Source organism: Clavelina lepadiformis, chromosome 4 (genome assembly GCF_947623445.1).
Source record: "Clavelina lepadiformis chromosome 4, kaClaLepa1.1, whole genome shotgun sequence".
Classification (NCBI taxonomy): Eukaryota; Metazoa; Chordata; class Ascidiacea; order Aplousobranchia; family Clavelinidae; genus Clavelina; species Clavelina lepadiformis.
In genome coordinates this window covers 3,925,065-3,949,868 of record NC_135243.1, presented here as the reverse complement: position 1 = coordinate 3,949,868, position 24,804 = coordinate 3,925,065, and the positions used below count along the sequence as shown (strand labels likewise).

Below are 24,804 nucleotides of genomic sequence, written 5' to 3'. Positions count from 1 at the left end.
TATATTGACGGCGAACAGCCTAGTTGGTGTGTTATTTGAAGATTTAAATGTTGCTTGACAACATTTCACTTATTTCGTTGAAGTCATTAATTGTTCTTTTCTTTTTTAAAACGGTTATTTATCTGAACCTTTGTTTTCATATTTTATTTCAATGCTATTTTGTATTTTTTAATTGATTTGTCCTTAAATCCATTGCTAGGAAATATAAGCACAGGCCATTGCTCTGTGTTTGAATTGGGAAGCCGACACATGTTCCATTTGTCAGATAAATCCTAAAATCTTCTAACACTTTCATCTTCAGGCTTCGTCAGGAACTCTCGGCTCTTCGAACAGATTTGCGGGAGTCTAAGAGTGAGGTGGAGGTTTGCAGGAAGCAGATGAAGAAGTTGCACGACGACCTCGATAAGGGAACGAAACAGCAACAGGATCTGTTGAACGAGGTAACGAGGCTCAAAAGATTTGCAAAGTTAACTAAAGTTACCCTAAAGTACGTTTACTTAAGCATATCACCACCTGACTTAAGTCCTCTGCGCTTCACTTACTGGGTTCACTTAGACTCGGGTTTCTTGGTGCCAGGTATCACATAAAAACCTTCGCTACCAATTGTCGTTTAATTATATTATTGTTGTATTTGAACTGAGTTGTACTTTTCGGCAATCTACCACAGTGCTTCTCATTATGACTCCAGGTTATAAAACATTCCTTGTCCTAAGCAGCTAAACTGTGAAGGCAAAACTCACAAAACCCATTATCTAGGCAACAACACACTTGAGTGATGAGCATATCTAGATTTGTTTGGAGCGGCATCTGACAAATGTTTTTAAAATGAAAAATGTTACAGTTGACAAAATGTGAAGAGACACTCCAGTCCCAGCTGGATGAGATCAGCTCACTGAGAAGAGAAAAACTACAGTCTGAGGATGAAGCTGGGTCTATGAAGAAGTTGCTGGACAGCACCACGCAGCAGCTGAACATGGTGAGCCATGCTATAATCAAATGCTGTGAATAGGATAAAATGTAGCGAATTTGTAATGTTTTTATGTATCGAAATGTCAACTACAAAGCGTTTTTGAATTTATGTGTTTATTGTTGTTTTTTAATATGTTAAAAGTATGCCATACCTAGCAAGAAAAAAACTTTTTATTCGTTACGTTCGTGAGTATGAAGTAGTATTACGGTTTATTTAAAATATTTAAATCACAGACGAGGCAACATTGTGATGAAAGTTTGTCACGGTTGAATGACACTCAGAATAATTTGCAAACAATCGAAAGTCAGCTCGAAATCGTGAAGGCCGAGGTAAAATGGATTTTGATATTATCAAGTCATCTACATTTCTTGTTAAATTGCTGCTGCAAGTTTGTGTGTATCAAATAAATATCTTTCATAATATGCAATATGCATATTGGTTAGATACATTTTTACAGTTGTTTCTCACCAAAGTTGTTAAAGCTGGTTATCACAAAAGTTAATCTGCCTAATCATCAGTTGTCAAATTTCTGTTTTTTCTATTTTAAAGGTAAACGGCAAGGACGAATTGATCAATCAACTACAAAGTGAACTCGCCACGACACAAGAAAGTCTGGATGAACATCGACAGCAGGTTGGTTGACATTTTCATGTCATAATAGAACTGCTTGCACTTAGTCAATTGATCTAATGTTGGTGATGATTAGAAATTGCGTGTTACAACGTAAGGGGCGATGATTTTATTTGCAGATTTACAAACTGCTAACTTTTTCAAGTATAAGCTCGTATTGTAATGTAGGTGCAAGTGAGTAGTAGCATGTCCACTTGAAGGTCTGAATAAAAAGTAGCCACAACATAGCAGTTTCTCGTTGTCGATATATTCGTTGAATTACTTGACTTATAACAAAGGTTAAGGGAAGCGTGATCATTTTGCATGTCAGTTAAATTCATCACAACCATAATTTTAGGTGGAGACGTGTGAGGACGTTATTGGTCAGTTGACCAGTGAATTCCAACGTGCCCAGGAAGAAAATAAAGTTACTAAACACCGGGTGGAGACAATGAGAGACGAAAATGACATCATTTCGCAAAGACTGCTCGAGAAACAGCAAGAGGTATGATGTCTATGGTGTCGGTATATTCTAATGTCAACAGTACAAAGTTTTAAGTAAATAGCATCGTGCTATGTTGCTGTAAAAGGTTAAAATGAAATTCTAAGTACAGTCGTAGATGGGAATCTGTTCTTGAAAAAACTAGTTGTAAAATACTTGTATGTGGTGCCCTTTACTCCAAGGTTTTTACTTCAAGTTAAAATTTTTGTGCATCGCATTACACTAAAGTAGACTGCACAGTTTTGCTACTGCAGTTTCCATTAAACTAAGCCAGGTATTTTGCAGGTGGTTCAAACGCAGGCAACTTTACAGAAAGCACAAGCTGAGATTGACAACATGAAGACAACGCACACACACTCTAATGATGAATATAATGAAAAACAAGAACATATTCTAAGGTTAAGTTTGTGGAATGTTAAATTTTCTAGAAAGTGTTTAGTTGATATGACTTTTAATAAGGTTGAAATAATTGTATCATTTCCGAAAACATATTTTTATCTTAATTTTGCTCAACTTAATTGTTTTGTTAATTGTCCAAATCTTGGTTGCTCACCCGAATAGTCATTGAAATATAAGATTTCTATTTTGGAAGGCTCGAACGTGAGCTAGCGGAGATGCGAGGTCACATTGCCGATAAACAACATCAGATTGAAGCTGCTCAAAAGCTCCTCCACGAAATGAGAGCACAAATGAACGAAACCAACTCGCAGAAGAAGGATTGCGAACGTGAAGTAAGACTTTTCTGTAGTTTGCAATCATATGACTCAGTGATTTATTATTCATAAATTGCTTTTTTACTGTGTCATGATTTGCATTTAGTGAATGTAATAATGACATTAACGTTAATGAATTAATTATTACTTTTTATCTTGAATTCATGATCTAGCTTCATCTTTGTTTTAGTTTTAGTCATTTTTTCTGTTTTTCAACCTAAGATCAAAGATCTGGAAAAGGAACTGACAAATGCACAACAGAAATTGGACAAAGCGTCAAACCAACAGCTGGTTGCTGTTGAGCAAGAAAAAGCAAAACTTGCCGCAGTGTCGAGACAACTTGAGTTTGAGCAACACACCAACGAAGGATTGAAGGAGGTATCTTGTCATTTGTCAAACAAGTTCTATATGGCCATTGTTTGTCATGTGACAAAATTTGGAATGTTAAATTTGGTTTTAAAATTTTTTTGTTTTAAAGAAAAATGATTTTTTTTTTAAATAAAATGAGTGGAAATTGGAATTAAAATAAATTTTTCGCGGTGATTTTACTATTTGAATCCTGGTCTTTGATCTTTGGCAATTATTTCATAAGATGTTTATGTTTGCAGGAGATAGCTCAGCGAGACGAATTGCTTCGGAAGCTAAAGTCAGATTTATCGGCTTGTCACGAAAATGTTGCGCAGAAAAATGAAGAGATCCAACAGCTTGAAGGAACATGCAACCAAATGCAGGTAAAGGCTAAATTCAATGACTGATAAATTTTCATAATGATGTTTAGATCGAGTAAATTTTGCTAAATGTTTATTCTAAACACTGGTATTGTGTGTCCAGTTTCTTTCACTTAAACCTTGTCGTTGTTAATACTTGGTCAATAGAAATGAACGAGACAAAGCATCTTTTTGTCTCCTTTTTGAATAAAACTTTGATGATTTACTTATTTTTCTTGTCACCAGGTGGAGCTAGATAGAGCTGTGCGAGCAAGGAATGAGTCAGAATCGAAAAAGTCTGAAATCTCGGAGCGGATGGAAGAGCTGGCCCATACACTCGAGGAGACAAGGTCACGTTATCGGGAGTGTGCACAAGAGGTCAGTGCTTCGATTAAATATCTTTCATTGTTATTGTATTTTGTGATGTCGATGTCAAATACCATATATAATGGTTGTTGTATAACGAAGGAGCGGTTTCTGCTTTTTTGAATATTCATTTTGTTGCTTGTTTGAGAATCTGTGGATGGTCATGTTTGGATGATGTTTTCTATCACTAGTTTCCAGTTACATTAACTGTTATCAATTTACGCAAAATTTATAGACTTTCTCTTAGTCTTTAAAGACATTATTTTAACTCTGTTTAGTTTGCCTCCTTGCTTGAATGAAATATACTATGTCTATGTACTCACAGCTTCCATTAATAAGTCCTTCAATTTGCAATTTCTTTATTTAATCATTTCAGCTTGCGCATTACGAAGAGCGCGTGCTTCTTAAAGAACAAGGTCTCGCTTCAACGCAGAACGAACTGAGCGAGAAAGTGACTGAACTCGCTCGAACAGAACAACTCAACAAACGCTTACAGGTAAATAGAAATCTTAAACATTTATCTTAATGCAGAAGCAAGTGCTTGAAAAGCTGAAGAATATTTTGCGTCTTGTTTGCGAAAGTACACATGATTTTTTACATAAATTCAGATTCGACAAAGCATTTCCTCAAACAATAAAAAAAATAATAATTATGTTTATAAATAATTTTTATATCATAATAATAATAATAATATATATAAAAATTATATAACAAAATAATTCCTACAACTTGGCATGACAGAGATTTTAGAGAGTGTCATGTTCACCATAGTGTAATAACGTTTTAATATTCCATCGAAACTGTCCAGGCTGAATTGAAACAAACCAAAGATCGATGCAACTCAGCGGAAGATGAATCGTCCGAGCAGAACAGAATGATCAGCAAACTGCGGTAAGTGAAGAAAGATCAAGTAGAATGTCGTGCGCATGAAAATTTGCTGCTATTGTGTGACGTCTGCTTGCGACTATGCCAAGAGTTGGGATTGTGATGTCATAGCTTGTCGTTATTGTGGAATTATGACAACTTGCACCAATTTGTTGAAATTATTTGAGCTTTTGCGTAATTTTTCATATTGATCGCTATTCGACAAGTTATTTTTGCGTGCTTTCCGCTTCACTTATTTTTAATCATCATTCAGGCGTGACGTCGAGGATTGGAAGCAGCAACTTCATCGAAGCGAAAACGAAATGTCCAGACACCAGGAGGCGGCAAGGAGCGTAAACGAGGAACTCGCTGATGTCAAAGCTCAATCTAAATCTCTTCAGAATGAGGTAGAGTTTGTGAACAATCTTCACTTGTTCAATGTTAAGTGTTTTTCATTGAATATTTCCAATGTGATTTTATCAATGTACTTTTTTTAATCTTATTTGTTATTTAGTTATTGTGTATCTACCGTTACGATATTTTGAAATTATTTGTTGTTGTTTATTAAGTACATGACTTTGTAAATATTTGTTAAGATGTGGACAATATTATATGCTTACCATTTCATAAATCAGCCATTATCTTAACCAAGTTTATTTGGTTATTATTTTATATTATTTTGTGACTTAATTTTTTTGATTTCCTGCAGTTGAAGTCACTCCATGATGCTTCAAGTGCAACAGAAAGAGATTTAGAAACTGAAAAACGCCGTCACTCAGAAGCTCGTGATGAAGTAAATAAATTAAACAAGCAAGCCGGTGAGCTGAATGATGCGGTGGAACAACTGGAACTCGATAAACAAAATCTTCAGAAACAGGTCTCTTTTTTATCGATGAGATTTTCGCAAGGACTGAAGTTGTTGCAGTGCAAAAATGAATAACATGTTTTACACTCATATGTAGATTATGCAGACTCTTATATATGATATATATATGATATCTTATATATACTAAATGAAAATGGCGCCTGAATATTATTTACCATAAAAATATGAATGTGAATAAGTTACTGTCCACAAGTCCACCGAATATGTTTATGCGGAAAAACCTCGCCAATTTCATCCTTACTTGGGATCATTTCTCCTGCATTGCTGTGAATTTAGATCTGCCTGTTCCCTTGCGTATGCTTCACCCTGATATAATCCAGCCTGATGGTACTAATGTGACATCGTCATCATCACTACTATCTGTTATTAGAAATCTCAATGACAAGTTTCCTTAAAGGTGAAAGATGCAGAGAAGCAGATCTCGAAATTGGAAGACTCTCTGGGTGAGACTCGGGATCAGTTGAAGTCGATCCGAGATGAGAGCAGCAAGATGAACGATGGTCTTGTCGATTGTGAGCGTCATCTCAGAAATGCTCAGGCCGATGAACAAATGAGGAGGAGAGAGGTAGGAGAAGATCTTCATTTATTGTGTAACAAACTAACAATGTAACAGCTGATTTAGTTTGTAATTAATCTTATAATGTTTCAAAATTTTAATATTTTTTCTTAATAAATCAAAATTACAAACAAAAATTTTTTTTAAAAGTATGATAGTGGGTTTTTTTGGCTTTGTTACAAGCAGGGTTGCCATCGGTCTCAACTCAAAAATAAGCACGACTAGGAAACGAAAGTCGAATACACCTTAAACAGTGCACAACAGGAGAAAGCAACCAATGTTCCTAAAAAAACGAGACACTATCTGCATGTTCTTAGTTTTGGTATCTCTTTGGTACAAAATGATATACTAAAGCTTTCAAAATGCCCAAAATAAGAACCTCTGCCCTAAAAATTAGACGGAAAAAAGACGCAAGTGAAAATAAGGACATTTCTTAAAAAAGGACAAAAAAATTTTCTAAGACACGGACCTTTAAAATAAGGACGGCAACCCTGATTACAAGACATGAAAAGCAGTACACAGTGCTTTTTGCATAAAGAGAATTTAGTGAATAATATTTGGAAACCCATTGGGAATTTTTGCTGCCTCTATGGCACTTTTGTGCAACAAAACAGCTTTAGATGTGTTGCATCCAGCTGAGCTCGTTGTTATCATTTGGCGATGGAGATACGACTCATGATGTCTATGCTGGATAGAAAAACATTTCAACTTAGAATGACTCTTATTTCCTGCAGATTGAAAGATATGAAGAAAACTTAACAGCAGTGCAGCAGGACTTGGAAGCAAGCCAGGAGCAGTACAAGGAATGCCATCGCCAGCTGCTCGAAACCTCCCAAAAACTCAATGACATGAAAATGAAGGTATAATTGTGCACGGTCGTCTCTTTTCTCATAGCTGGTGCTTTCCCTCACTGAAACAATGGCGAGTTTCCTCGCAAACTGTGGAAAACCGTCGTTTTTTTGCCATGAATTTTGTGTTTTTTGGAAAATGTGCTTGATAAAAAGTGAACTGTCAAAAATTGTCTGAAGATTGAAACGATCGAAGGCACGAAGCAAGAGTCAATGGACCAGCTTGGACAGAGCTCGAAGGAAAATGCAAACTTGAAGGCAGAGCTGCAGAAAACTTGGCTGGAGAATCAAACAATGTCTCAAGAGGTTAAGATTTAATTAATGATAATTGTATTATATTAATAATATTATAAGCGCATTGTTAACTATTCTGCTAACTAATTAACTATTTACTACTTATTCTCTTTTCTGTATTCTTACGTAGGGAGGTGTCATGCTTTTGGTACTATTACTACCAATATCTGTATAACTATTTTATTTAATTATTACTACCTCTTGAGATAAAATATTCAAAGTACATAAAATATTTTAATTCATGCTTATCTTCACCTAGATTGGCGTATATGAAGACAAACTGAGAAAACTACGAAGTGAGTTAAGAAAGATTCAATCTGTCAATCGAGAGGCGGAAGGTGAAGTTGAAAATTGTGAAGCCAGACTTGAAGTAAGCTCATGTGCTTGTTCACTGCCTTTGTAGCAACATAGGGTACATGTCTTCAGTTTCAAAATTATATTGTCACTCTTAGTGCGTATTGTCTGTTGCAAAGTGTAATTAGGTGATATAACGTAATTTTCAGTTAATTTTGAACCCTTCGTTTGGTGTGATGTTTATACTAGCTGTATGTAGCATAGTTGTGTGTAGTTGGGCTGGTTTGAGGATCTCTTTGATTTCCAGTTTTTTTAAGTTTAATTTAATTAATCAATCCATACTCATGATCTTGAAGGAAATGTCGCATGAACTTGGCTTGTGTCAGGAGAAGAATCGTCTCGGTGTCGCCGATATCGCAAAAAAGGAAGAGCAACTCGTCGTACTTAGGGTGGGTAGCGCAATTTCACAGTTTACTTGTGATGGTCTACCTCTGCAACTTAAAATGTTGCAGTGATTTTGTAAATGAATGTTATCGTCTGCTTTCAAAGTTGCTGCAGACAAATAGATTTTTCATTGTTAGATCTTTCACTGCCTGACGTCATTACCATATGTCTGATCGTAACAAATGTTAATGCAAGAACATAGCTTACTGTGCTCACACCATTGGTACTGTCAAAGATGTTAACCATTATTATTATCACTGCCTACAGTGCTGGTGGTGGCTGAGCCTTGTTAACCCAGTATAATTAATATATAGTTGGATGAAACTCTAGGGTTAACTTTTATTTTTAATTACTCTCCGCAAGTTTTCGCAAGCATCAGCTCATTGTATCAGATGTACCAAGAGATTATTATTATTGTTACATCACTATGTTAGATTGAGCTTTCCTCCATGCAAGGGAAACAGAAGAAGCTAGAAGACGAGCACAACAATAAATCTCAACAACTTGACATGTTGCAACAGAAATATGCCTCGGCGTCTCATCAGGTAAATATTGAACCCGTATTGCTCTTATACTTTCTTTCATCGTGTAATTGGAACAATTTGCTATAGCTTACAATCTTTTGAGTGCCGCAAAAGGTTTTCAGTGTACGCTACGAACATCTTAAAATTTATTGTGATATTTTAGTTGGAAACACTGCAGAGAGAGTTGGATCAATCGCGCAACGACAGTAGCAGGTTACGAAGTGAAAGCGAGGCGGTCGTGGAAAACGTCAACACGTGGGTGAAGGAACAAAAAGAAAATAACGAGAGATTGTCGTCGCGCTTGAGTGATCAAACCAAGGACTTGAACAATGCAGTCGCGGAAAGGGAGTAAGTTATTGTTATTATAACCATTAGGTTATTATTACAAAAATATTTGTGAATGACTCTAGTTAGGTACTATGTTGTAACTGAAGTGTGATAGATGTTGTTACTAAAGCACCTTCATGATTATCTGTAAAGTGCTCTGTTGATTGTTTCATTGCTTGATTGTGATTTGTTGTGATCAACTAAGGATACAAGCATTATCATATTGATGGTTGGAGATGATTAATTCCATTTTTCCCTGATTATGCATATCTTGCTTGATCATTCACCACAACAAATACAGTAGAAAAATTAACTTTTATTAAATCTTTTTACACTCCAGCCACAAGTTTTAAGTAAACTCAAAAACCTTCTATAAAAATATTTGATTTTGACATCCAGACCATATCCACAGCAGCAAACGTTTGCTCATTAAATAAAAGATAACAAAAACATAATCTGAACAAAATAAATTCTTTAGTTTATCCTAAATAAGTCTGATCTTAACAATGGGACCAATGACAATACACAAGGTACACAATTGCCGTGTAATGGACAGTGGTCTTCACTTACAGTCATTGTGACATCATTATAATTGTTATTATTACATCATTATCGTTTTGCTGACTTTCTTGCTGATTTCGCCGACCGTCGTTCTGTCGTGGGGGTGTTTGAAGGTCCCTCACTCCCACTTGTGTCGTCCGCAGGGGGCTCGATTGTTACGAGGAGGGCTGCGACGTTTTGCCCCAGGTCACTCAACTGTTGATGGAAGTCGCTTCGGTCGTCAATTATCTGAACATAATGGAGAATTATTTTGCTATGAGTTGAGATACAGCATTTGTGCCTGTGCTCTATTCCCACAAGATAACTCCGAATTGATCGAGATCAGTCGTTAAAGTAGATTAAAAAAATGTTATATGCTGATATTGTCGTTGTTTAATTGGTCAGTGACAAGCTGTTTAGTTTGTTTTCTTAATCTCCATGTTAGTTAAACTGGATTCACCGAGAGTATTTTCCAACCATTCATTGTTCACCTTTTGTATAGAATGCAGTATCTCTCCGTCATTTAATTGGGATTCAGGTTTCACTGCTCCCGGTGCCGTGTACACCGCTTGCACGATGCGCGAACGCAAGCGTTCCAGGCGCGCTTGGGTGTGTTCGTTTGCTACTCGTGTTGATTGTTCTTTTTGTCGCAGTTCCGTCACCTCTGTGCTGAGTTCATCGGCCTTCAAAGTCAGGGACATATTTGTGTTCAAGGTCATGTTAGAGTAAAAGTGATACCGTTAGTCCAACAAAGCTTTTCTCAAATTCACCTGCGCCTGTGATAGTCTCCCGCTGTCAAAGTATTGCTTGTTCTGTCGATTTGCTCTTCGTAATTCCTTGCTTTGTTTATCCAGCTTCTCTTGTTGCCTTGACAACCGCTTCTGCGCTGTAGCAAGCTCTTCATGCGTCTGACAGCACACATTGTACTTGTTACTTATGTTGTCTTTATGCATGTAAGTCTCAAACATAATTATGATCATTGACAATTGATTATGTTTTGCGGCTGTGTTTATTTCACCTCTATGTGCAGAGGCATGCGCTTTAAATGTTACAACTATGCTTAGGAATATTTGACTTAAGAAGTATGTGGGCATAAAAGTAGTCTGTGTAAACTGGTTTTGGCTGGTTATGACTGGTCGTACTTTGATTAAGTCTTGCTCCATGACAGCCACCATCTCTTCGTGTTTCTTTTCTTCTTTGAGATTTGCAAATTTATTTGACATTGAACGCGCTTGAGCGTCGGCTTCGGCAACTTTCTGCTTCGACTTCTCCAGCGCGATTGTCATCTTGTTCAACTTGTTCTCACGTTGGTTAACGTTGCGCTGCAGAGTCTGCACGAGTCCATCAGAGAGATTTTTCTCTTTTTTCAGCATGGACAGCTCTTCTGTAATAGAATATTTTTGCTGCATTGTTTGCCTTTGAGTTGAATGCTTGTGATTTTAACGAAAACTTTTAATCAGTAAACGCCAGACTACTATAGTCATCAGTTTCACCAGACATTTGTTGAAAGGTGACAGCATTGGACTTCTTTAGTTTACAATCGCTCTAATAGCTGTATACGATGGATGTACTCGTAATTATGAGTAATCCAATTTCATAACCAACAATGTTCGAGTACGTGATTACTTAAGCTTGCCTTTGCTCAACATTTGTAATCCATCTCTGTATGACTCACCACACTGAACAGAAACTTAACATGTTTCATCGGGGAAAACCCAAGATTACCTTGAAGTGCAATGATGATGTCATTCTTCTGTTCCAACTGATCTTGAAGATCAATGACGATTTCTTCCGGTTCTCGTCTGTCCGGGATTGGGAGGTCGAGTTCTTTGCGAAATTCATCCAAGCTATCTCGAGCGTGAAGGAGGGATGAATCTATTGTACCGAGTTTTTCTCCTGTCCTATCTGGATCAACGGTGTACTGGAACGATTGCAAAAATACGCCTAAACTTTGAAATTTCAAAAAATGTTTGAAGTAAACTGTAGCTTTTTAAAAATATTATAAACTTTTATTAAAGAATTGTATCACTGATGTGCGTGGAAGCAACAGGATTTACATTTTCCTTTGTGATGCTTGCAGTTTCAACACTACGTGAGCTTTCTAAATGTTGCTGTTGTTGTAAGTCTTGCATTTCCATCAGCATTGCTTGTCTGTTAATCTGTACAAGAGCATGGTTTTGTGATGACCTTTTGACTTAACAGTACCCCGAACTATTACCTGGTATAAGCACATGGAAAATCACTGATTTTTACCACTGAAGTTTCACTACATAAAATCCCTACATTTTAATGCTTACGAAAATTTCGATATTGTCAAGTGGTTCGATCAGTTGACATAATTATAATTGACATTTTGACATCACAATACCAATGACAATGCACAAACCTCCAAGTTTGCAACTTCGTCTCTGAGTGAAGCGACCAAGCGATCTTTTCTCTCGCACTCTCTCTCAAAAACTGCTAGTCTGTTGATTTCATCGCCCATTTCAAGGAGTTTTCGGCTTCTTTCAGCAGCATTTGTGTTGTTTTTTACCTCCTGTCATAATTTAAAGAGTTTTTACAACAATCTTCTTTGTTGTAGTAATTGTTATGTGTTGTGGTTGTTATTATACTTTGTTGCTTTACTGTGATTTACAAGATAAGTTATCACAGCCAACACGTAACTGAAACATAAATTATTCATTTTTGAAATACTCTTTCACGTATGTTCTTAAAATTGCACAACAAGCATAAAATGTTAAAAACTGAACAAAACAAACGTTACATTAACACTATGACGCTGAAGCCGAAGTAGTCTACCATCATGTACCAAAATCTGTTGCTCCATATCGGCAACCTTGTTCCTTAAATCACTGATGACGTCGTCTTTTCTCCGACACTCAGCTTCAGTCGCGCTCAAACGACTAATTTCGTCTCCCATATGAAGCAGCCTCTGTTCTTTCTCTCGTAGCATGGCAACATACCTTATGACATCATAGAGTTTGAATACGTTGAAATCAGATGATTTTACGACAAAGAATTGGTCGGCTACATCATCGGGGTTAATTTTTAACTCTTTTATGATTGTTTTTCCTTGGAATATTTTCAATGGAATGATCCAATATTTACGTTGGATTCATAAAACTTCATTACAATGACACCCTGAGACATTGGCAATGTTTGTTTAAACCAGTGTTTGTCTATCCCAGTTGATAAAAGAAAATAGAAATATTTACAATTGAATAACTATCCACGCACCATGGTTCGTTTTCTTGTTGTCCTTTTTCGGTTGAAGTTTTGCTGTACAGTGTTTCCCTTTCTATATTTTCACTTTCATCATGACCGTTCAACAAGTCACGAGGTGAAATATCATGTGGATGTTGCTGATTTGTGGTCATCCCATTTGTTTTTTCTCCCGACATTTTGAAATTTATCGGTATCGACTTTGATTTTTCGCCCAAAGCTAAAGTTGAAAAGGGAGGCGCTATCAGCTTAGGGCTGGTTGGTGCAGTATCGGGCCTCATTGTGACTTCACCAAATGTTGCCGTTGGTCTCGTTTTTGATGACATCGGTCGTTGTCTTCTATTCTCAAAATACCCACTTTCCACTGAATTCTTACGTTGACCGATCGATGAGAAACTGGCCGCGCTGCTTGCACGCTCGTTTGTCATCTTCGGCGTGTCGTCCATTTTGTCATCAAACGACATAGCAAACTCGTGGGGAATTCCCCCATGCCCAAACCTGATAACATCTCCTGGAGACAACTTCACTGTTCCATTCTGTATCCTGTGGTTGTTAACGTATGTCCCGTACGCCGTGTTTAAGTCCGTTAAGATGTAGCATTTCTCGTCGGGTTTCCTCGCTACGACTGCGTGGTAAGGTTCCGCCTTACCAGAGTCCAGCGGAATATGAGCTCCAACATTTTGTAGCTGAGTCGGGCAAACGACGTTCTTGTCAACTAATCCTTTCCCGACTGATATGACCTCGGCATCCAGTCTGTATTGGTGTGTGGGACTGCTTAGATATCCTCTCATCATGCTCAGCAGATTTGTCTTCAATTTATGAAACCAGGAAAAAAGAGTTACAGAGTTTTTTTTTTATTTGCTATTAGTTAACCTGGTTTCTTAGTATTCATTAAGCAGTAACTTTATCTCAAACAGGTGTCTGTTGTAGTTATATATAATATAATTACTGAGCATCTATGCTTTAGGTCAGGGGTGGGCAACATACGGCCCGCGGGCCGGACCCGGCCCGCGACGGGATTTTGAACGGCCCGCAGACAGTTCAGCAGTTCAGTTTAGCAGTTCAGTTTTGACTTCAGCAGCTATTGAAGTACATTATTCGTTAATAAATTCATTAAATACTGTTTTTGGTCTCTATGCTTAAAACTTAAAGTTTACATTAAATACGATTTATTCCTTGCATAGGTGGATAATTTATACACGATTAATGTATCGATTCAGGAATCCGGCCCGCCAAGTACTTTATTTTCTCATATCAGGCCCGCCGACCGAAAAAGTTGCCCGCCTCTGCTTTAGGTGTTGCCAAAAATTGCTATCAGGACAAAAAAACTATAACTTTTTACTTTCCAACGGTGTTGTTTTAGTAATCCTTTTTAACGTTTTACCTAATCCTTACTTTATACTCATTAAACTACCAAATTAAGTTTCTTTTCTGGCCTTCTTTGTACTCCAATCAGGCAAATATATTATCAAAACTCAAAAATCTGTAAATCTACAATACTTGGTTCTATATTCATAATCCCTGAAACGTATACCGGCTGTGCATGCTTCATCATGTTTAAATGCCCTACAACGTATACTGTGGCCTTCTATGCTCCATATAGGTGACTCATAACAATGTATACAATACATTGAGGATATTCATGTACATAACTTATTATTTACCACCAAAACAGAGTAACAATCAGGTTGACCGATTCATTCTATAATTGTTTTGTGTCTGCCACTGGCACAGAATTCATTTGAGTGATTTTCAATGAAAGTGGGAGGTAAAAAGAGAGGTTTCAATTGACGAGCATCATTGTTATTTTTGTTATCACAACACTCATCTCTATGACCAAACAATAAGACGCCACTTGGTACCAGACACATAGTGGAATTCCCGGTTCCTATGATACTCTGCTATTGCAACCCTTGAGTTATTTTATCAAACTCTTCATGGTCAATCTGTGAATGGTTTAAATGCTTTTGCTAAAGACCAGATTTTAAGTGCCTTGTCATTATCGATAATATTTCTCGCTATCACTGATCACTGATTACTCTACCAGTTATTTAATATCAGATATTTTTGCTACTCTTTATGTACCACAGTCATGGCACCACTATTTTAATCACACTTTGTATGTTTTGGAGCTACCGGATTTTCATTTGTTAGTTGTTAAGGTGGTTTGTTGTTGTTGCTATGCACACGCTAAACAATTGTATTCTGTTTAATAATTAACTTGTAAAAATCAACACATAGATACTTACAAATGGTTACACTCATAATTGCTATTACACAATGCTCTTCAGTTTTGCTACAGGTAACAGTCCGTTATTTTATTCCTGGGTAGTCTGGTAACAATTGGTTTTACCAGTCCACAATATTTGTATTATTTTCATCAACTGTGTGTTTAACTGACTTACTTACTTTTACTTCTTACTTAAATAACAGCTATACACTGCTTTGTCACAACTTGTATTGTTACGACTGTTATAATTTTACTTCACATGGTTCAACAAAATTTCTGCTGTAAAAACCATCTTACCTGTGCACAACACCTTAATGTAGTGAGAACTCTTCCGTAAAAATAGAATTTTTACCAGTTTGTGGTTTCTTTCTGTACAAATCTTTCCATTATGAAAGGAAATTCCACTTTACCTCAAGCAAAATATCAGCTATTGTGAATGACAGTGGATATTGTCTGGTCTATTGTTACAAAACAAACAAAACACAACCGCCATTGTGCTTTTCAGACTCATAAACTTCTGGTATTTACTCAAGCATTAAAAACAACACAAAAGGAATTTTTCTGGGGATGTTGAGTGTTGAAAATCCTGAAAAAGCTTTGGCAACGTTTAAACCCCATCAATTCTGTCATTTTTCCGCAAATTAGTCCAGATTTTGAAATTTTGCCGCTATGTTCAAGTATTACCTAATTGAAACTGTAATCTCTGTCATTTCCAGCCAACTCCAGGCGTCCAATCGTTTGTTGAAGGATGACTTGGCAAGGTTGAAGCAATCAATTGGAGATCTTCAGCACGAAGCCGACAAAAGCAAAGCATTGCAGCGGCACTCTGGCGATCAACAGGTAATGATGGATATTTTAAGATTAACACGAAAGCTAATGTTTGTGCTTTTATACTTTTAATACTGAAAGTAATTTCTTTCGTGAGAGAAATTTTGTAATGACTGTGATAATGGCTTGCAGAGTGCTTTTGCAGAACACTTTTTAAATGTTTCATTTTGAAGGAATAGCATGTCATTACACCTTTCAAATTTAAACACGAGGACCTAGTTTTTGTTTAGAAGTTTATTTATGTAGTTGTATTTAATACCATGTTGTAAAAATAGCCACTTCAAGTTTCTCTTCACTGCGCAGAGTTTGATCTTACAACTCCGGAATCGACTGGCGGAAGTGGAGCGGGATCAAGATGCAACTCTTCAGGAGAAGAATGCATCCTTGGATGATCTGCATCGAAGATTGAAGCAGAATGTCGACTGCATCCAACAGCTCAATCACCAGGTATGCAATTAGCCAGTGTTTTCGTCATTACTAGTTTTAGTGATCATGAGGGCCTTAGCACTTTCATAATTGCGTATTTGTCATCGGTATGTATGGCTTAGAGCAGGGGTGTTGTCAATTCAATCAGGGGCCAAAACTCAAAATTTATTTAATGCCGCGGGCCGAAAGGATAAAATTTGATTGAACGTTTCGTGACACGAAACATGAATTGTAACAGGCAGCGAAACAACACCAAATTTTTGATGTTTTTGACGATTTTTGACTGAGCTATTTTTGATCATTCTTCTCTTACATTAGTTCAATCTATGAAATTACATTGCGGGCCAAGTTTTATTGTAAAGCGGGCCGAATGTGGCTCGCGGGCCGGGAGTTTGACACGTATGGCTTAGAGTCTTGCTTGGTGTTCGCGATAATGATTTGTTTGTTCATTCTCTCTCTGCTATGTTTTTTGGTGTCGATTTTTTCATGATTAAAACTGTACAACAATGGTTGGATAACCTAACCCTTAGTTGAGATGCTTTGTTATTTTTTTCTTATTGATTGCACATCTACAGTAAATTTATGAAATATTATTAAAGTTCAATTATTTAATTATAAGGGTTTAACACAGTGTTATACAATAAAGGATGTTCCGCTGAGGTTTGACTCAAGTTTTTCCAGGTCATGGTTGTAGTTTGCACTGATGGAACTCACCCGAGTAGATCTGCGAAGCATTGGCTAATTAAAACGTGTCAAACACCGGAGGGCATATTTTATTATTGAAATTATGCCTGGTGGCACACATAGTATTTTTACAGTATTATGTAGTTAAATTTATCGTTCTATATTCCGAAGCTCAACAATTTAAGCAAAGAAAATATGAGACAGCGCTCTCTAGTGGAGCAAGAAATCTCGTCACGAAGGAATCTTGAACTCCAACTCGATGCAAAGGAACAGGCATTGTTGGGGTTAAGAGCACAATTGGAGGTATTTTAATTTCTTACATCATAATGAATGCATCAATTGCTTCTAAAGTATTTCATCAAGAGACTGATACAAGGATGTGGTCCTTTGTTTTCTCACAATCATTGTCTTTATTGCGTTTTCTTTTCATAGGCACGTTCTCTTTCGTCGCCGAATCGAAGTCACAGTTATTCAACAAACTTTGATCGAAGTCTTAGTAAGGACAAGGTATGTTGATTGATTTGCATGACAGATGCCGTACTTATATCACGGCAAGATGCCTTGGTGGCCGAGTGGTTTGAGCACTGGGCTTATATTAATGTGACCAGTGTTTAATACCCAATTGCGTTACCATTGTAATGCTCTTGGACAAGGCATCAATGACACTTGATCTTGTTCAGAAGTTAGGTGAGCAATTCTATATTCGGGCAATACCAATGAAAAATTTGTGTCTATTGGATTTCGCACTACGGCTGTAGCTGATTTAGCTCGGTAACTGGTGCTCAAGCGATGAGGAATCGTCACCGAGATCAAGTCGAGCAAAGACTTTTGTCAGTCCAAGGATAAAAATTATAATACCATACTATATTTTCAAATGTAATTGGCATCAACATTAAAAATATTGTTTTTCTGGTTAATAAGGAACTTTTAACTTTTTTGTTTCAGCATTAAAATCATGCGACTGATGTTTCCGAATACTTACACAAAATCACTAATTCTTTTACTCACTGTAACTCGGTACAAATTATGTTTCATGTGTCATATGCATGTCACTATTGTGGCCAGTATTGAATCACTGTTATTTTTTCATCTGTGAAAATGTAAGAAACCCATTGTGGCTGCTTTTTAAACCTTGTCTTTTTGTATGTATCTTTTTATTTGTATTTTTATACAATTGTATCTTCACCATTTTTAGCATTGTCATCGTGCACAAATTGTTTCTTCAAAATGTTGCTATTATGCAGAGACTTCATTCGCTGCTAAGGCAGAGCTGTTGCATTTTGCTGCTTTTGCAAAAAATTTTCACGTCTATAATTATGCACCTCATCATTAAGATTTCTATTTTTTGCTTTTTTAAACTTTGGCGACTTGTCGTTTTTTAGAAATGATATATATTATATTTTCTTAGATTTGTGAGCAAATTATTACAGTTTTAAATACAATACAAAGTCTTTCTCAAAGAAGGGTGATTTAGACTTAGAATCATATTTAATTCAGAATCCACCATAAAGCAAATAAGTGATGCACCTCGCTTGTAGATAAAAGAACAGTCTGGTAAACCTGGGAGATTAATCAACACGCTACATAATACCAATTAAAATAAAAGCAAAATAACTTTATAATGACGATAAAAAGTCTTGCAGACTACTACTGGGTGATTGCGTTTCAGACTTTAACAAAGTTCCCAGCTTGGACAATGATGTCATCTTTGCTTTCTTCGACTTTTTTGGAGTCGGAGTGGAAAATGATGCGTTCATTGGAGTTGATGTAAAAGTTGGAGTAGATGGCGATGTAAAGGAGTCATTTGATATACCTGGAAGTACTAAAAATTTTCAGCAACTTAAATTAATCACTAAAACCTAAAATTAAAGATTTATTTAGTGTCAAGGGAGTATGCCAATTAAGTAAATGAAAATCATGCAAATAGTTGCTGCTGCCGCTAAGGATAAGTATTCAGCTATGGTCAATGTAAGAATGAAATTCAGCCTATGTTAAGAACAACATATCCATTTCTATGAACAAGTATAAAAGAAAATTGGTGTAAGAACACAATAAATCTGAAGATTAAACGTCATATGAACATGACAGCACAAGGCGTATCCTCACAGAATCTTTGTTTATTAAGGTTTTGAAAAAATAACAGGCTTATGTTGTTAATCACCTGACTTTCTTCTGCTCGGAGTTTTGATTTTACGAGTCAGCAATTCTTGTCTGCTTGGGCCTTCCAATTCATTAACAAATCCACACTGAGGACATTTTATCTTTACGACTGATTCTGATGTAAAGAAAGATTCTCTTCTTCGGCGATCTGCTTCCGTTCCTCTTCTACGAGATAACCTTCTGATTGATTTTTGGGATTTTCGATTAAATCTCTGTTTAGGTGCCAATCGTACGACATGATCTGCTGCAGTGAACAGGGCGTGACATTGAAGACATATTTCTGATTTCAGAAAATCAGCATCTATGTAATATTAAACCATTCTTAAGTGTACAAAAATTTAATAATTTACTGTATACAGTTCAAGCAGCCCACAGTTAAAGGTGGATAGTTACTTAAGAAATAGCAAAAGTATTTCATATTTAAGTTTGATAACAAAGAGACCGTGAAAAGTAGTTTTAAATGTACAATATAATCTCACAAAATAATGAGTGAAAAATATTAAAAATACAACAAACTTCTTACTTAACTGAAGCACTTTCACAGTGTCCAAGAAGTGAGATCTGAAAAATGTACTATAAAAATTAGACCTATATCGCTGCACAAAGTACTAGGCTTAAAATACCGACTGAAAAGTTTGGCTGTTTTTGAGGAGAACCATGCGTGCAAATTTGAGAAACATGGCGTGCACTGAAACCTCAAGTTTTTGATTATTTAATAGAAATCCGCACGAAGATCAAAAAGTTTGGCATACACATTATTGAATCTCGTGCCTGTCACATTTCCCACTATGAACTATGAGTTATCATTTATGGAAAACGTTCAGAACGACGCACAAAATCACACACATGAGATATCATGACATGTAACGTCTACATCACTGTGTTCTGTAACACCGTTCCAATTTAATCTGCAAAACTATAACAATCACTGTACAGCATTAAGTTCACATTTATTTTCATTGAACTGGTATTACCACAAAAATTTTACTCACAAAAGATTTTGCGAAACGCTAGAACCATGTAGCACATTCGCTGCCCTCCATCTGAACTGCAAAGTCTTGTTTTGAATGTTCGTTCCTGTAACGTTAGTAGTGCAATTGGACATTTTGACCGATCTGTGAATCTGCAAAAGCAATCATGTAATAAAAACATATAGTATTGGTAGTAACTGGCCTAATTACTTTAAGTGGGCCATAAACAGTAATTTCGTGCTCACATCCAATCCAGCAAAACAAGCACAACACACTTCGTAACTTCCCGGTTGGCAATCCAGTTACCACATAACACAAGGTCTTGCCATAAACCGCTACGGCACATGAATCTTCAGTTCATTTGTTTACTATAAATTTGTGTGCTCCTACAAAAAATATCTTTTACAAGCACAAAGTAAAATTCTGAAAAATGTTCCATTGTTTATTTACAAAGATAAAATTTAAAAAATGCCCAAAAGAATTCGAACAACCCAGTACTGTACTTTAACCAACGATTAACAGTCTTTGCAATAAGTGTTTTCTTATCGTAAATTTTATGTTTTATTTAAACATGTGAACACCTACAGCAAACATTTCCTGAATATCATGCAAGGTATCGCCAGCTGCAGATTATTGTACATTACAATAGTCTTTTTTGCAGTATAACAGAAAAATAATATCAAAAGTCCCATACACATATTCTTAGGCCATAACCTGAGTAGTCATCAGTGATGACTATTCATTTATGTGAAGTTAGGTCAGGGGTCAGGACATGTCAAGTGCAACCGTAAACATGACGAAGCAATTCAGCTGCAACGCTGCAGCGAGTGCTGTGGTCGTCACTTGTTGGTTTCTTCCTTTTCGAGGATCAAGGCTTGTAAAACATGGTGGGTTGATGACACTCGTCATTCTCAGTACCTTAGTTCGAAAATTTAAAAACTGTGTTAGGCTAGTATTGAGGTACAACAAGTGAAACTGAGGTAACAGTGAAAACGTCAGACAGTAACAGTTGCTGTTTTGTGCTTAGGCATTGCCTAGTCCTGTAATTGAAATCCATTTCAATTTTGGCATGTTGCTTTATTAATTTCCATGTACACCCCTTGCTATCAATTTTAAGCTACCAGATTACAGACTGTTTGTATAACCATAAAGTACCGACAAGTACTGGTATTCCGGTGTTTTGCCGCATTTTCGTTTGTGGCTGATGTACAGATTTAGCATTATGGTCTTTTGCTTTTTTGTGCAGTATCCACTAAGAAGACAATCTATTAATTATCATAGTATCATAGGGTAACTTACTTTCTTAAAATGGCCGGTAAACGATTAGGAAGACTTTGTGAAAAATCTTCGGCTTTATTCTTATGTGACATGCAGGAAAAATTTCGGCCAAGCATAGGTAGGCTTGACTGTTTACTAAACTATAATTTAATCTCAGTTGCAACTTGGCAGCTAAATTTCTGTCATAACAGCCTTACATTTGCTTTTGTATAGATTGAAGTTTTTATCGGTCATTAAATACATTCACATTGCTAACTAGCCTGCCTTTTTGCATTAATCATTTCATGTTGAACTATGTTATGACGAAAATAAACATTTTACTTGCTTCCCATTTTAGTATATATTTCTCAAATCATTGAAGTTTCTAAACGAATGGCAAACTTGGCAAAAATTCTGGACATGCCAACAATAGTCACTGAGCAGTATCCCAAAGGTCTGTTGTTTACGTTAAATTTTATTTTAAATCTCATATTTTATGGAAGTTTGTTTTATTTATTAATTGCAAGTTAATAAAAATTGTTTGTTTGTGATGTATTTTTATGAAGTTCACTCTATTTCCTGTCCCTAATTTTCAACATTTATTAGTATTTATCAACTTCTGAATTGAGATTGTTACAATTGAAGGTCTTGGGCCCACAGTCAGTGAATTGGGCGACTTAAGCCATGCAAAAAAATTTGAGAAGACGTGTTTTTCGATGGTGTTGCCAGGGGTTGAAGAAGAATTGAAGAAAACCGAAACAAAATCTATAATTTTATGTGGCATAGAGACACAAGCCTGTATTTTGGCAAGTAAATGATACATTTATGCACTTAGCATTTTTAAAGTTATTCATTTGTGGAAATTTGTGTTTACTTTTATATATGCATCAGTAATCGGGTAGTTTGTCTAATAATAGAATTGTACTTTGTGACTGTAGTCAGTACTAATGATACAATTTATGATGAAACATAAGTAAACGATATCTGTTTTGTTTAGAAAACAACGACAGACTTGCTGGAAAGAGATTATGATGTCCATGTGGTGGCTGATGCAGTGTCATCTAGGAGTCAGGTACTACTTGGTATAACATGGACTACTAGGTACCTTAGCGCCACTAAACAAATTTTCCGAAGATGAATTAACTGACCACTATTTTCTTACAAACCAACCCTAAATCACTTGCATTGACATTAATGATTGTGATTAATGATAAATAATTAATGTGATATATCATATATAATGATTATATATGTCATATAATATTATATCACATAATCATGATGACATTTTGTGCTTGATGCAGCAGCACGTATTGAAGTTATTGTCAAATAATCTTGCACAATTGTTCAGGTTGATAGATTATTCGCCCTGACCACAATGCGACAGATGGGAGCTTTCATCACCACTTCTGAAACCGTTCTTTTGCAGTTGATGGGTGATGCGAAACATCCAAAATTTAGAGAGGTATGTGACATAAATATGAATTATGCAAATTTGCTAAAACCTTATGTACTTGGTAGAAGTTCTGTATAGAGTGTAGAGTGTACATTTTTTGAGGTTTGATTTAGGCAACCACCAAGAAATTTGAATGATCGTGCTTTGAAAGGCCAACTGCTAATTTTCTAACTGTAGTTGTAAAAGTATAAATTTTGAGAGACCGTTGGAGAAATCTAAGAGACCAGTTCGGTCCCCAATAACTCTGTGTGGAGTGCATGTGTTGTATTTATTCCAAGCTATACATATGCTAGCTTAGCTACATGTTATTGTTAAAATGTTCCAACAGGCACAGAAGTTGATTACAACGTCGGCACCTGATAGTGGGTTATTGCAAGCCTTTGGAGTCGGAAAACTTTGAAGACATTCTCTTCGTTTTTATTTAGGTTTTAATTTAGTTGAAACAATCGTGCTTTTTGCAGAATATATTTACCGTAATTATATGGTGCTTTTATAATGTAGGTGAAAGTGCCAAAAACTAGCGTTTCTTAGCTAGCTTTTATTCATATGCGAGTGAGTTCTGTCTCACGTGTCTAAACTTGCAAATTCACTAAACTCTCGTCTTCAGTTGAATTTTATTTTCCGTAATCACTGTTTTCGCGCGGCTTGCTGTTTTAAGTCAATAAGTTTCACGTATAATTACTGCTTTGCTTTCTACTGCGTTCGATTCACCAATACATGGTCGACACTACCTACGATTTGTGTCCGAAGACTATGATAATAATTTGATGTGTGACGTACGAATGCTAACTGGACATTTCTCCAATGACACTAAAACAGCACCAATATCAACGCATCTGCACTACATCGTTTAATTACATGAGAAAATCTTCCTACGACACTTGTTGATAATTGTTCGAGACAATAGCGTTTGAATCATGTGATCGACAGTCAACTTTTATAACGCTCATTAATTTAACTATAATTAATCGATGAAATAAGTCGGGTCAGGGCCAATCATTTTAAATCCTTCGGTGAGAACTTCTCCAAAGTACCTGCAGGTAACACAGCTGCAGAGTTGATATCGTCGTAACTTTATCATATCTTCGTATCGCGTGCCCAGTGTTGTTAACTAATTTAGATGATGGTCGGTCAATTAAGCTCACAGGTGTTGTTTAGGATCGTTCTGGTGGTGGACTTGTTTTGACTGCCTGCCTTGGATTGATTTTGAGCCCCTCGCGATAGTAGGATTTTTAGCGTCATCTCGTGGGAAAAATATTTGACTTATTTGGGCAACGTTTGGCGCGCTTTGAACTACCAATTCCGAGAAATGAAAACTGAAAGGGCAACTTGATGCTTCAATGATAGTGGGAAATATTTTCTAATATCGCTTAATGTCACGACGCATCCGTTAGTGAGTAAAACCTGTGCATAGAATTTAAAATTGTCATTACTTTCGATTTAAGACTTCATCCGTTTGTTGCCTTAGTCAAGCTGCACTTTACTGCTGATTTTTACTTTTTGAAGTATTGTGACAACCGAACCATAACCAAGATCTTCACATGATTGTTTCTAACGGCGATGTTTTTCAAACGTAGGCTTATGACGTATCACAGAGTCACGTGGTTATGTTTCGGTTGTCCCAGTATATAGGCTATAAAAACCTGCTTCCAAGTTTGTTTTGGAATCGTTGGCGGCCGTCGATTTTTAAAGGAATTGTGCCGTCATAAAAGTGACACTGATACTAGCCCTATACATTGCTCGGTCCGCGTACGCTCGCCATAAATATAATACTATAGCGATTTGTTCTGCTATATTAGTGTGTTGGAATTATCTGAAGCCCAAGGGTTTCTTTGGCCTTGAGAACATCTTTGTCTACTTAACTCTTGACTTCGTTGTTTATGATATCGGTCCTTTCTTTCTTCCAGCAAACACAACATACATAAGAGTTCAATTCTTATATTCCAACAATGTAGTCTAACTAATTATATATTAGAAGAATCAAGCAGGAGCCATTTCTGAAAACAAACTTTTTAAAAGACGCTTTCATAAGCCGAGATTTTCAGCAGAAACGGTTTAGCCAAAACCATTTGTTTTTTCATAGCCTTATGTTACAGCCAGTCAGAGTAGGCCTCCAGTTAAACGTC

At 36.4% G+C, this 24,804-nt stretch overlaps 4 protein-coding genes across 6 annotated transcripts in view; 2 read left to right on the top strand and 2 right to left on the bottom strand.

Moving 5' to 3' along the window:
* The window catches only part of LOC143452817 (uncharacterized), a 34,512-nt gene extending 16,224 nt beyond the window's left edge, over positions 1-18,288 (top strand). For both annotated transcript variants that reach the window (XM_076953940.1, XM_076953941.1), the window contains 26 exons: positions 302-440; positions 842-976; positions 1,204-1,299; positions 1,520-1,603; positions 1,938-2,084; positions 2,367-2,479; positions 2,674-2,812; positions 3,017-3,172; positions 3,403-3,525; positions 3,748-3,879; positions 4,244-4,363; positions 4,676-4,758; positions 5,006-5,138; positions 5,441-5,608; positions 6,015-6,182; positions 6,908-7,033; positions 7,202-7,327; positions 7,575-7,685; positions 7,966-8,058; positions 8,488-8,598; positions 8,741-8,925; positions 15,613-15,736; positions 16,028-16,171; positions 17,006-17,137; positions 17,267-17,341; positions 17,780-18,288. In XM_076953940.1, the coding sequence (XP_076810055.1) occupies positions 302-440; positions 842-976; positions 1,204-1,299; positions 1,520-1,603; positions 1,938-2,084; positions 2,367-2,479; positions 2,674-2,812; positions 3,017-3,172; positions 3,403-3,525; positions 3,748-3,879; positions 4,244-4,363; positions 4,676-4,758; positions 5,006-5,138; positions 5,441-5,608; positions 6,015-6,182; positions 6,908-7,033; positions 7,202-7,327; positions 7,575-7,685; positions 7,966-8,058; positions 8,488-8,598; positions 8,741-8,925; positions 15,613-15,736; positions 16,028-16,171; positions 17,006-17,137; positions 17,267-17,341; positions 17,780-17,785 (3,169 nt within the window). In that variant the 3' untranslated portion in view covers positions 17,786-18,288. The remainder of the gene's footprint in view (positions 1-301; positions 441-841; positions 977-1,203; positions 1,300-1,519; positions 1,604-1,937; positions 2,085-2,366; positions 2,480-2,673; positions 2,813-3,016; positions 3,173-3,402; positions 3,526-3,747; positions 3,880-4,243; positions 4,364-4,675; positions 4,759-5,005; positions 5,139-5,440; positions 5,609-6,014; positions 6,183-6,907; positions 7,034-7,201; positions 7,328-7,574; positions 7,686-7,965; positions 8,059-8,487; positions 8,599-8,740; positions 8,926-15,612; positions 15,737-16,027; positions 16,172-17,005; positions 17,138-17,266; positions 17,342-17,779) is intronic.
* On the bottom strand, positions 9,201-15,319 carry LOC143452819 (coiled-coil domain-containing protein 27-like). 2 transcript variants are annotated; one of them, XM_076953942.1, is made up of 10 exons: positions 15,194-15,319; positions 12,682-13,475; positions 12,209-12,407; positions 11,831-11,980; positions 11,502-11,603; positions 11,170-11,365; positions 10,587-10,828; positions 10,215-10,352; positions 9,936-10,127; positions 9,201-9,693 (listed from the first exon to the last, which is right to left on the bottom strand). In XM_076953942.1, the coding sequence occupies exons 2-10, from the start codon at positions 13,458-13,460 to the stop codon at positions 9,514-9,516; spliced, it is 2,178 nt and encodes a 725-aa protein (XP_076810057.1). In that variant the 5' UTR covers positions 13,461-13,475; positions 15,194-15,319; the 3' UTR covers positions 9,201-9,513. The 2 variants fall into 2 exon arrangements, with proteins under 2 accessions (XP_076810057.1, XP_076810058.1); XM_076953943.1 differs by lacking the exon at positions 15,194-15,319 and having other exon boundaries at positions 12,254-12,407; positions 12,682-13,587.
* Positions 18,289-18,303: 15 nt separating the features above from the next.
* On the bottom strand, positions 18,304-20,371 carry LOC143452821 (uncharacterized). Its single transcript, XM_076953949.1, has 5 exons — positions 20,211-20,371; positions 19,987-20,117; positions 19,518-19,555; positions 18,996-19,295; positions 18,304-18,647 (listed from the first exon to the last, which is right to left on the bottom strand). Exons 2-5 carry the CDS (start codon positions 20,097-20,099, stop codon positions 18,451-18,453), a joined length of 648 nt encoding a protein of 215 aa, XP_076810064.1. The 5' UTR covers positions 20,100-20,117; positions 20,211-20,371; the 3' UTR covers positions 18,304-18,450.
* An 822-nt stretch (positions 20,372-21,193) lies between these two features.
* Positions 21,194-23,412, top strand: LOC143451923 (isochorismatase domain-containing protein 2-like). Its single transcript, XM_076952708.1, has 6 exons — positions 21,194-21,361; positions 21,581-21,676; positions 21,868-22,028; positions 22,220-22,294; positions 22,574-22,687; positions 23,007-23,412. Exons 1-6 carry the CDS (start codon positions 21,274-21,276, stop codon positions 23,076-23,078), a joined length of 606 nt encoding a protein of 201 aa, XP_076808823.1. The 5' UTR covers positions 21,194-21,273; the 3' UTR covers positions 23,079-23,412.
* The last annotated feature ends 1,392 nt before the right edge of the window (positions 23,413-24,804 follow it).